This window comes from Stegodyphus dumicola, chromosome 11 (genome assembly GCF_044657685.1).
Source record: "Stegodyphus dumicola isolate Sdum_Otavi_A_Nest chromosome 11, ASM4465768v1".
Lineage (NCBI taxonomy): Eukaryota > Metazoa > Arthropoda > Arachnida > Araneae > Eresidae > Stegodyphus > Stegodyphus dumicola.
In genome coordinates, this window is record NC_140778.1 from 112,175,713 (window position 1) to 112,189,073 (window position 13,361).

Sequence of the window (13,361 nt, forward strand, 5' to 3'; positions counted from 1 at the left end):
TTTCTGAAATTTTCCTTCATTATCGATACGAAGGTAATTTTTATTGAGAATTCTATATTTTTCATTTCTACATGTAACCCATTTTTCATATATTTTCTATTAAATTTTAACTGATATAGAAAATATGTCAAGGAATCATAAACTGATGTATAATAAACACATTTAAAAATACTAGGGGGTGTAATTTTAACTTAATGCGCATCAATTATATAAATTCAGCCTTCTATAGATTTTTTTAGAAGTTAAAATATAAAATAAGAATGCATTAAGAAATATTAATAAATACAGAATTCATTCAGAAACTATAAACTAATATAAAAAATTAAATCACTTATGCACAGTCTACATTTTTTTAAATAAATGATTTGTATATTTTAAGGAATTTTTTACGACTTTTTTTGGTCACCAGTAAACAGCCAAACCAGCTCTTAGTTTAAACCAATCTGTCATACAGTAAAATAAATTTTCATTTTGCATCCTGTCCTCCGGACACACTCATGCATTTGCTATACCTGCAATGTACTTTTTAATTCATGACAGCCGGTATACAGCTTGCTATCAGCAAGCTACACACGGAAATAGTGGGAAAAGGAAAGGAAAGTAAAATAAACATTAAATCAGTCCTGTGTTAATTGTTTTTACACATTTAAGCGACAGTATAATAGTAGAATCTGTTCATAGAGTTCATGAAATGGGAATGATTAGGTTTGGTACCTAAAGTCTAGGAGTAGATGTTCATAAAGGCACCATAAAAATGAATTTTCATTCGTTTAATATTAAAAAACAAAATAGCTTACATCTGAATAGATATGAATTATGAAAATTATAACACATGTGATAAAGTAGGATGTATAAACAATACACTTATATAAATAACAGACATACAGATCATTCACGTATACAGAAATCTATGGTGCTAAATAGCAACACAGAATACATGATACAAATCCAAAGCAGAATATTTTTTAATATACATATGTAATGGCAGCTTACCGGGGGAGAGGGAGAAAAGACATCCTTACAGATCCTTACAGCATTTACTACTACCAGGAGGACTTTGCATATTTACACTTCAAGTACCTAGCTGATACTTACCATTAGAAACAGTAACTAATAAACCCATTCCAAAAAGAACAGGACGTGAAAATAACCAAAGAATCGGTACCAATTTTGTAAAGCCATAAAAAAATGTCAAATCAATGTACAAAATATCAATAAAAAAAAAAAGACAACAGCTTGTAAACTTTTAGCATGAAATATAAAACTAGAAATAAAACATATTGCAAATATGATTTTATACATACAAGTTATCTACATTGATAAATGCTCTCTAAAATGCTGAATGGTAATTTACATGATTTAGATTTATTCTTGTGTGATGTATGAAACTATGTCAGTAACACCTGTCAGTTCATCTTCTTCGTTTTCGGGATTCCTAGCTCGTAACAAAGTATGGATCATAAATCCTCCATTAGGCTGTGGCACTGGTGCTGCTACATATGGATTTGAAATAAAAGGAGGGACTTGCTCAGGTGGACCATAGTTAGGCTGATACGATGGCCGAGAGTCTTGTTTGTCATCTTCTGATGAACTTTCCTCCTCTTCACTCTCATCTGAGACGATTTTGTTCTCCCGCTTCCTCGGTGCAGATTCTCGAGAAGTGGATTCATCATCATCTTCACTACTAATGGCTTTCTTATTTATGTTGAGTTTTATTCGATTCCCTTCACAGCTTTTATTGACTTTCCACTGATCTTCTGATTCTTGACTGCTTTCACTTTCTTCGCTGGAACTCATGCTCTTTTCAGATTCAGAATCGGAGCTGACCCATTTACCAACCTTTGGTTTTTTCTTTGGCTTTGTTTCTTTGAATGATGCTTCAGAAGATGCTGCTTTTCTTCGCTTTGGAGTTCTCAATACCAATATGAATTCCTCAAAACCAGCATTCATTTTTCTGCACTCTTTGTTCTTGTTTTTAACTTTTTTTTTCATAGCCTCAGTCTGTAATAAAAATGGAAATATTGTCAGTACTAAGCTTCAAGTTGTACAACGGAAACAAGAATTTGCCCTCAAGTTCTAGCATTGCAATTCATTGAATATTTTAGTATGATAATAAATATTACTACAAAGGCCAGTATTTGTTGTTTATCTAAATTATAGAATGATGCTAAAAATTACAGTTAAAATTGGCTACATCTGTATTAAAACAACTGTTTTATTATGCATACATTAAAAAATTTACAAATGGTAGAACAAAACATATATTTCTAAAAGCATAAAAAAAAAAGGTCAAGCTATGAAAGCAGACTATTTTCGTAAGTATTCAGAATTTTAATGAAGCGCTGACAATGTTACGACCTTATTGGAAGCATGACAAAATTTGACTTAGAAGCTAAGACGGTGGAAAAAGTTGTCTGTCTGTCTTTTGTGGTTGAAGGAATTAACATTCAGAGTAGATGGAGTTCAGCACACTAATGCCCAACATGCATAGTTAAGGATGCCTGAAGATTCCAAAAGTTTTAGTTTAGCCCCTGCCATATTGGAAGTGGGAGGAACGCTGGGAAATGCAACCGAAGGTTCAATTTGGTTTATTTCATTAATACAAAACACACGAGGACTATCTGCCTAAGGAGAGGAATACTTTCGTGGAGGAACTTTTTAAGGGAAACTGGCTCCTATTAACGTTACGCATAGTGAAAACAATGAAAATGCTCTAACATCAAAACCCAGGGAGACCTGACGGTGTTCAGCGATTGTATTGCTCAACAGCTGGTGGATCCTAAGTGAAGGAATAGAGTACACTGTAGATGCCGTAAAACGATAAGGCTAATTCGATGAATCCAGCCTTCAGTTTTGATGGTAGAAGCTTTGCAATATATTTTGTGAAAGGGTTAGAAAAGTCACTTTCTATTGTATCTAGTTGGGGAGGCAGAAGATAGCAACATCAGCTTCCGTTTTTAAAGGGAAGGCTCTGGGTTGATTTAAAGACATTGGTAAAAGTCTCTTAGTTCAATACTGCAGCGAGACACACTACTTTCATGTTCTGAAGGCCGCTCTAGTTAATGGCATCAGGTTGGAATCGGAATTAAACGAAAAGTATCAGGTGGTAGGGGAAGAATTAATATCGATTATATTACTGAAAGCGTTAAGTTTCTGTACGGAAGGAAGTCGTATAGTGAAGTCATTTACTAGATTATGTCGAGTTTGGCAGTACCCCAGTTTTGGGCGAGTAATTTTAAATTATCTTGTAAAAGATTTAAATAAAGAGCATGGTTCATTATGCCACCAACAAACACTAAATTACCTAATCCTGATGTGTTGACATGACCCCCCCCCACACACAAGGACACCTCCACCCCCATGCTTTACTGTTCCAACCATGGAGGTAAGAAAGGACTTACTTCCTACCTCCATGGTTCCAACGAAGTTCTCGGGATTCGGTTCCTCATTTTCTCGTCTCCTTACAATTATACGCCCACCGGAATCCAAAACGTTAAATTTGCTTTCGTCTGCAAATAAGACGCTTCGGGCTTATTTACCATTAATAATTATTGCGATTGAAAGCCTAGGTTTTCTATATTTTCCTCGATCAGCTGATCTAAATAATCTAGCTGATCTGAGTACTCGTCGAACAGTTTCAGGTGAAACTGAAGTAGAAAACTTTTCAGTAAATTCTGTCGAAATCTTTACAACATTCAAAGATAGAGTTTTCACTAATTTTATAACTATAAATCTCTGATAAGACTTTCCCAGATGACCTCTTCTTATTTTATTTTCGATCCAATTTTCTTCTTTAAAGCATTTTATCACATATTGCACCTTAGAATGGGATAAATTTATTAATTTAGCGATATTCCGAATAGATTTTCCACTCTTATGATGAAACAATCAATTTTTGAATGCTACTAGTTGTTTCCTTATGACTGCAACCCATTTAAAAATATTAAATGAAATATAAGAGCATAATCAAGCAAAGAATAAAGCGAAACACCTTTTTAAACGTCTCCTAAATGCAAAAATTTTTAAAAATGGCAGACGATAATTTTATTTATGGAATTTTACGAAAATGTTTCGGTGTACGATAACTTTTCTGCTGTGTTTTATTTATGCCTCCTTATATTTTCAATTTCAGAAAAAGAAAATTTGCCAATATTTAAAACCAAAAAATTTGGTTTTATTCAAAATCAGCATGAAGATGGCATGAAAAATTATTTGAGCTCTGTATTCGAATTCAGTTCCGGGCTATAGCACTTTTTCTGCAAATTCTTAAAGTGGAGAACACTTTTGAGATCCACTGTAGGTAGTAATGTGCAATGTGAAATTAAAATATAATTTTTAGTTTATAATGAGGGCTTTTGTCTGCTTCTGAGTAGATTTTTTTCAGTAAATAAAAAATATCCCGTGATTGCTTGGATTAAAGAAAGAAAATCTTCTGACTAGGTAAGATTTTTATCTTGTTTATACTTGATATCTAGATCGGAAAACAAACGGTCTACTATTTTGGACATTATGCCTAGTATCTATTTGCGAGAAAGTCATTATTTACTCTATTACAGAAAATGTTTTTGCAGGAAAGCTGGAAGGCAGTCTCGAGAGACAAAATTTTCACCTAAGTTAATTCCTAAACATTATGATGTAAAATTTCTTTTTTTTTTTTTTTTAATCATAGATGTAAAAGCTTTGTGAAACTTTTGGCTCAATCTGAATTTTATAGTTATAAAAATTCTGTACTTAAGTACTTAAGAACTTCATTTTCAAATTATTTAAGTTGTATGATAGCGATTGTAGTGTTTTATTTTTGCTAAACAATTATCCTATTATTTTGTATTTACTGTGACTTCTACTTTCATCAGCTCCCACTAAAATTGAAATTTATTAATACATTTAAGTACAACTAGATTTTTTGAGTTCAAGGGAAAACTTTTGGCAGCTATTGTTGGCTTTCTCCCTATTATCAATAGTTAAAGACAGTTTACATTTGAGAGCTTTAAGCGGGCTTTACTTTAGAATTCTCATGGGTTAAATTTACTTGAACATTTGTTTCTGTTTTCCCCATAAGATACATAGACTGCTTTCTCTGCTGTAACTAGGTAAACCAAAATATTTTTTTCTAAAACAACGACATTTTTTGCTCTGAATGGGATAATTTTGAGAAGACACAGAACAGAAAATAAAACTTGCTAGGATAAGTACAACAAGTCAAAAGGGGGGCGGGGTCTATATCTCTCGTTCTACTCGGTTGAATGACGAAACTGAACTACAGTGTCTCACAAAAGTGATGGGACACTTGTGTTTTACAAAAGGAAACTGTAATAAAATAAATTAAAAAAAAGATGTAAACATTTTTGTGGGTGTGTTTCATACTTAAATTTAGTAACAATTATTACATAACATACATTTTCTCAAAGTATTAAAATATTAATTTAATAAAAATACAATTGTTTAGAACGGAGCAAAAAATGGCTCACATAAGTGCTGAGACACCATTAGATACTACTACGTACTACTATAAAAAATTTTTTTGGGGTTTTTATTTTTACTCAAAAGCAATTGGCAATAATTTATAAAATCGTCTGCAGTATTTCTCTCCAGTTTGTTTCGGAATTTTTGTGTTTTTTAGCTCTGTACAGCCATGAATGCTAAACAAAAAGAAACTTTTCCTGAAATTCGAAAATTAGTTATTAATTTGGATATTGAACGTGGAAAATCTATTAGAGAAACTGCTGAAACAGTTAACTTGAGTCATTCAACAGTTTTCAATATCATTAAACGATATAAAAAGAATCATATGATCCAGGATAAAAGAAGACCTGGCCGACCATCAAAACTATCCAATGGAATAAAGCGAATTATCGTTCGAAATATTAAAAAAATCCAAGAATAAGTGCTCCTTAAGTTACTGCTGATTTACAAGCATTATATGGAGTAATTGCTAATGCTGACACTATTAGAAGAGTAATTCGATCTACTGGATATCACGGTAGAGCAGCCAGGAAAAAATTCTTCGTAAGTGAAAAGAATAGAAAACTCACACTGGCTTTCGCAAAATCCAACATTAAGAATTCTGATTACTGACTGGAATGAAGTTATATTTGCTGATGAGAGTAAATTTAATATACTTGGTTCTGACGGTAGAATCTTGGTGTGGAGAAAACCCAGGGAAGAATTTCGCAAACAGAACTTGGTGCCAACAGTAAAACATGGTGGAGGAGGAGTTATGGTATGGGGGTGTATGTCGTCCGCTGGAGTTGGTAATCTTGTTTTTATCGACAGTATAATGGATCAGTACAAGTATATTGACATTTTAAATCAAAATTTGAAATCTTCAGCACGAAAATTGAATCTTCATAACAATTTTAAATTCTACCAGGACAATGACCCTAAACACATTGCTTTGAACGTCAGACACAGACTGCTGTATAACTGTCGTGAAATAATAAAAACCCCATCACAATCTCCAGACTTAAATCCCATAGAGAATATTTGGCAAGAATTGGAATCAAGAATTCGCAAACACACCATTTCTTCAAAACAACAATTAAAATCAGTGCTTCAGGAAGAATGGGGTAAGATCACTCCAGAAATCACAAAAAAAAAAAATTAGTCCATCTCAAGAAGATTAAATCATGTTTTAAAAGTAAAAGGAAATAAAACAAAATATTAAAACCTTTTAAAAAGTAAATTTTTTGGATAAATATTTGATGGAAAAGTAAGTGTCCCATCACTTATGCGAGCCATTTTTTGCTTCGTTCTAAACAATTGTATTTTTATTAAATGAATATTTTAATATTTTGAGAAAATGTATGTTATGTAATAATTGTTACTAAATTTAAGTATGAAAGACATTCACAAAAAATTTTTACATGTTTTTTAAATTTATTTTACCACAGTTTCCTTTTGTAAAGCACAAGTGTCCCATCACTTTTGTGAGACACTGTATGTCTTGAACGCGCGACTTATAGTATATTTTAGATTTATATATATTGTTTTAACATACGTTATTTTGCAAAAACTCTTTTTTTAGCTGTTTTTAATTGTATTTGGTATTTAATTTTTTTTTTTGTATTTTACAAGTTTGAATGAAGATGTTTTGAGTTATTTATTTTTTGCGTAGACACGAATCGATTGAATGAGAAATGCATCTCTAATGGAATTCCAGAAAATAAGTTTAAATGAAGTGCAGAAAAAAAAATATATGTATATATATGTGTGTACATTCCTAGATCTTTCAATGAAGTCGTGGGGTGCCCACATCAGATACTTTACTTTCTCCTAAGAGTTTTTCACTTGCCGACATAACCTTTCATTTTATGTTAACCTTTTCATTTTCCCATCTATTTTGCATAGTCGGAAAAAGCATACAGTTTTTTCTTTCTTGGAGATATTTTTACTTTATCACATAAACAAAACTTTACTTTTTACTTAAAAATCATAAAAATGTTTTCACTTTTAGATATTTTTATTAGAATTTTATATTAATTATTGGAGTTGTGTGGTTGAATAATATTTCTTCAAATAATTGTTTTCAAATTTCTACTTATTCATTCGAACTTACTACTAAATAGTTATGAGGTTTACGAGAGCTATTAGCCGAATAATAAACATTTTCTCGCTGCCAGCATTCGTCAAAAAAAAAAATGATTTGGTTCACTCTAATTGCATATACTATTCATTGTTCCTATTAGCGACCGTCACCACCTGGACGTGCCGATGAAACAGCTCTAGTGGTAGACAGACTGTAGTAGTGTCTCGAAGAATGTAAACAACGTGACTCAACGTGTGCAACGTGACTCATCGAACTCGAATCGTATTCCAAGCATATGTCGTAAACCACAACATGTTTGATAACTTATAACGGATTCTGTGCATCTATGTGGCTATGAGTAAAAAGTAAAAAGTAAAGTATGTGGCTGACTAAAATAAAAAATGGTTTTTTTCAGACCTTTCTATGTACCGGTATTATTTAACTTGAAAAATAAGACGGACCAATAAATTGTGAGCTCGTTAAATTCTATAGATATGCTGCGTTTAAAAATTTTGTGTTTGTTAGGCGATTGATTTATGAATGCGATGACCAGAGGATATACCACGATCGACGGGATATTTTTAAGTGTGTCAACTGATGTGTACATGAGCCCGTACAGTTACAAATATCCATCGTATGAGAGAATGGAATACTAAAAAATGAGTGATGTTTATAATTAACATTGAACCATAGGGTTTATAAGCCAATTAGATTTTACTTCAAAACCATCAACCAGAAGTTGATAGTTTACTTAAAGCTCGTTGCTATTCCACCAATTCTACGTCTTAACATGGAATTGGTCATTTTCTGGTCATATCATATTTTTTGTTCATGTTACGGAATAGCAAAATATAAATTTCTTACCTCAGTATCAATCTTTACTTTTCTTACAGTATTAGTCTTTACTTTTCTGGACAGTCTTTTCAGTTCTTTTACTGTCATATTCATGGCATCAGTCTGTAATATAGATTGAAAAAAATTACCACTCCTAAACTCACATAATTGCACAGTCTGTACAAGAAAAGTCTGAAATAAGATTTGCTCCAAAGTTTAAAAAACTGCGTTCATTAACTATTTCAATGTGACAATAAATCTTGATACAACTCCTGGCAATTGTTATTAACATAAAATACTACGTATTTTGTTAGTCATGTGATCAAAATTTATAACTGCTAGAGCAAGAGATTTAACTCTAATAGCCTTGAGAAACTATAAGCAAGCTAATTTCAAGGCTATATTGGAGTATTCAAGGCTCTACTGAAAGATTAGCAATACCCTTTCATACATCTCTCTCTCTATATATAAAGAAGAATGTCTGTTTGTTTGTTCATGATACACTCAGTCACTACTATAGCTATCGTCACCAAACTTTCTATAATTCTTTTCTGGGTGCTGGGAAAGGTCGACGTCCACCTTTTTTCCCAAAAAAGTTCAATCGCTTGCTACGGGCAGTCTATGGAACTGACCAAATTAATCGGTAGCGAAGGCGGCCGAAGACCATCTGAGTGCACATGCGTGGCATTCACATATTTTATCTATATTGCATATATATTTTCTCTACCTGAGTGAATACCCGCTTCTTCAAACTGCGCTTTTACCAATATTCAATATTTTTTAATAATAATCTAATAATATAATCTATAATAGTTCTAATAATATAATCTATAATAATCTAATAATTTAATATAATCTCCTGTTTCTTTGATTTTGATTGGTGAAATTTTTGCTTGTCACTATCAATCTAATATATACGCATGCGCAAATACAAAAAGAAAAGAACAGTATAATAGCAGGAAAATTTTGAAGGAATGTGGGCTCAATCTGAAACGAACAACTCAAGATTCTAATATCAAAAGTTATGGAGGAAATAAAAATAAAACCACAGATTTTCATCGATTTCTAATTTGCTTTGAAACAACAATATGCAATGCTGAATTTGTATCCACTGTTTCAACTAATTTCGATTACGATGGATTAAACATGACCACAGATCATCAGTTATTTTGTCGAATTGTTTTATTGATTACTTATCAATTACGATAAATGTTTTGCCACATTTAACCAACTAAAATGGAATATAGGTTAAATACGATGGCAGATATTAATGGTGTCAGGATTTTAATAAATCATTAAAGACACCCTACTTATAATACACTCATGTCCAAAATTATGTTTACATGCATAAATTCACGGATTTCTCAGAGACTATGACTTATAATTTAATGAATTTTCGTGGAATCATACATAACATGATGACACATAAATGCAAAAGAAAAAATTGAAGATCACCTCATATGATATAAAATTGTAGCATGAAACAATAAAAATGGTAATAAAGTGTGACAAAAAGAGTTAAGAAAAAAAGGAATGATTCAGAAAAAGAATTAAGTCTTACGAATTTAATATGGAATATGATTTCCCCTGACTTGTACACACATATCACAACGTGTTTTAAGGCTGGAAATAACGTTGTTAACCACAGTTTGGGGAATTAATCTCCACTCTTCCAGCAATGCCGTCTTCAGAGCATTTACATCTCTAGGAGGAGGATGTATACATGCAATTGCTCTTCCAAGGTAGTCCCATAAGTTCTCTATCGGGTTAAGGTCAGGAGAGTTTGGTGGCCGAGGTATTTGCTTAATGTCTTCACTTTCAAGGAATTCATCAACGAGGTTTTCTCGATGTGGACGGGCATTATCATCCATAAATAAAAAGTCAGGTCCATATGCACCCCTGAAAAGTCTTACATAAGGATCTAAGACCTCATCTCGATATATCTGGCCTGTCACAGATCCGCTGCTGAACACGTGTAGGGGCGTACGTCCATCAATCATTATTCCACCCCATACCATGACACCTCCACTACCGAAACGGTCATGTTCCACAATGTTCGAGGGATCATTTCGTGTTCCTGACTCCCTCCAGATGTAAACACGTTTAGAATCACCAGTTAAACTAAACCACGACTCATCAGTAAAGAGAACATGGGACCATTGAAGTTCAGTCCAGTTTTGATGTTCTTTACACCAATTAAAGCGATCCCTCTTTTTCTGTGAAGACAGTAAAACACATACCCTTGGCTTTCTGGCATACAGGCCTTTTTCATTAAGCCTTCTGTATATTGTTTGCCGTGATGCAAGAGTTCCAGTGGCGGCTGCAAGCTCTGAATTTAACTGGCGAGCAATAGCCTTTCTGTTACGACGGGCAGTTAATGCCAGATACCGATCTTCAGAAGAAGTTGTCATTCGTTTCCGACCTTGTCCAGGCCTTCTTGCAACACTTCCATCATTTTGAAACTGTTTCCATAGCTTAGAGACTGTCTGTCTTGAAATATTCAAACATGTGGCTGTTTCCATGATTGACTGCCCTGCTTTTAAACGGCCGATAATTCGCCACTTTACAGATTCTTCCAAATGATACTTCGAAGCCATAACAAACCGCTTTGAGTCCCTACACACTGAAATCAAACGCTATGTTGCAGAAATTCACTCAAATATTCAGTTTGCGCAAAGCGCTTGATTCACCCTTGGATGACGTAACGCCTAGATTTGCATATCACAAACCGTTTGATTACTTTTGATTGGATAATGCTTATTAAGCTTGGTTTTCACACATTCCCTGCAAATACGGATCACATTAATTCGATATTTCATTGAATATCATCATTTTTGGATATGTAAAGATAATTTTGGACATGAGTGTATATTGGTAAAGGCCGCACTAGGCCGATTGCCTCTTAATTGTGTTACGACATAGATATATAATTTCAGTTTCATCTTTACTGTTTACCCAAATATTTTAAAGCATTATTTTATTTTTACGATGATTTCTGCATTTTTACTACATTTATTTGCATCTCTATTTTATCATGATTTTGTACTTTGGTTAGTGTACAGTGATCACGTGCTACTTCCTAGGACTTACTCTAAAGTACATTTATGCCATATAAGCATTATACCTCATCTAACTACTGCTAAAACTTAAGAAAACTGCTTTTCCGTCCAAGAAATTACTTACCCGACGTATATCTTCATTGTAGTTTTTCGGAAAATTTAACTTCCGGAGTATTGTACGAACTAATAGGTGACCCTAGGGAATAGGAGATTTATGGAAGTAAAGACCGTGGTAAAAGTTTACAATTGGGTGCCCCTTGTTTTTTGGCGATTCTTTTTTGATGCCAAGATCGGCGCCAGGAAGACACAATTTTAAGATGGCCGCTACGCAGAACCAAAATAAAAAGTCAAACAATTGCATAAACTCTGTGTCCATGTACACATCGATCTATTTTCATTTAAAAAGAAAAAAACATCCCAGAATTGCACAAACTAGGCATTGCGCACTGTTTAAATTTGTCCATGTACACATCAATGTATTTTTATTTAAAAAAATCAGGAGGCAAAGTTACACTATCATGGTAACCAGAAATAAGATTTCATCGCCAAAATTTTACAAAAATTATCGCTAATCGAAGGGGCACCCAATTCTACACTAGAACCAAGGCCGTAAGGTCGAAACCTTGTCACAGATGTATTTTATTGTTATTATTATTATAATTTCAGTTTAGTTCCTTCGTTACGACAGATCATTAATAAATATCACTAAGCCTAACAGACATTAAAGAATAATACTCAAAATAGCATTAAATCTCTGCACAAGAGATTTTATTTTCTCCAAACGAAAAGACTGATCAGCCAGACGATCCTTCTCCATCTCGTATCTATTAAGAGGAATTTAAATGTAATAAAATTGTTAAGAATAAAATATCAATATATTTTTAATTTTACATGTGGAGGTATTTATATCCACAGTGTACAGTAACCATATAACATATGATAAGAGTTTCGCAATGAACTGTATATAAAAATATTGCTGCATGCATACGGTTTCGTAATAGATTGAATGCACAAGTCTGATAAAAGATTAATAAAATTTATTCTTATCACAAGTATTGTAATAAAATGCTAGATTTTTTCCCTCAAAGATATTCGTACAATATCACACAGTAGTTATATTTTAAACTAATAAAACGTTAAATAGTACGCAATCCAAAGCACAAGGAAAGCTAATCCGATCTCACCGCGAATTCGCTACAATCAATAACAACAGTCAGTAGACAACTGAACTGAGATGTTTCTCTCCAGCTTTTTAAAGCCTTTTAATCAGTCACGAGAAGCTTCTGGTAATTTCCGTTTTCTCGAGATTTCTGGAAAGCAAAAGAATAGAATTACGAGATATCTAATTATTCATTGTTAAATGCGCGTGCTTCTGTATTTTTACTTTTCCAACGTAGCTTTCTCTTAAAAGTCTCCTGCTGCACTGTGATTGGATATAAAACAATTTTAATTACAGTTCTACTAAAAATAGCTAACTAAATACAAAATCCGTAATAATATTAAAATTCTACATGCTTTAAAAATTTCCCATAACGTACTTCCATGTTATACCTAAATACAATGGTGATCAAAAAGTTAAGATTTCAAAAAGGTAATTACACAGGATTGTTTCAAAATTTCACTTATTTATTTTAGGAATCAATTTAATCTGAGGAACGTAATATATGAATTTAGAATTACCGGTGGACTGGATTTAGAATTGTATGTATGCATGTACACTAGCCCCCCCCCCTAAAAAAATGGGACATTTCTATATCTCCCGTTTGACAAATTTCAACTTGCTTTTTTCGGGTCTCAAAAGGGCGACTTAGGGTATTTATTAGATTTATATATAGCAGGCATGGTCACGTTTCTTTATTAATCACTTTTTTAAAAAAACACTTTTATAATTAATTATTTATAATTCACTCAAATGAAAAATGTTTTACATAACTGTATTCTTA

General features: G+C 32.8%; 1 protein-coding gene across 2 annotated transcripts in view; it reads right to left on the bottom strand.

Annotated features, from left to right (window-relative positions):
• LOC146994249 (charged multivesicular body protein 5-like) overlaps window positions 1-13,361 on the bottom strand; it is a 574,371-nt gene that overhangs the window by 360,745 nt on the left and 200,265 nt on the right. Inside the window, exons 6-7 of one of the 2 annotated variants that reach the window (XM_085827100.1) lie at window positions 8,390-8,482; window positions 1,868-2,001 (exon numbers count right to left, since the gene is read on the bottom strand). The exons of the other annotated variant lie outside the window; for it this stretch is intronic. Of the exons in view, the coding sequence (XP_085683226.1) occupies window positions 8,470-8,482 (13 nt within the window). The 3' untranslated portion in view covers window positions 1,868-2,001; window positions 8,390-8,469. Of the gene's footprint in view, window positions 1-1,867; window positions 2,002-8,389; window positions 8,483-13,361 lie in introns of those variants that run through there. 2 annotated transcript variants of the gene reach the window in all.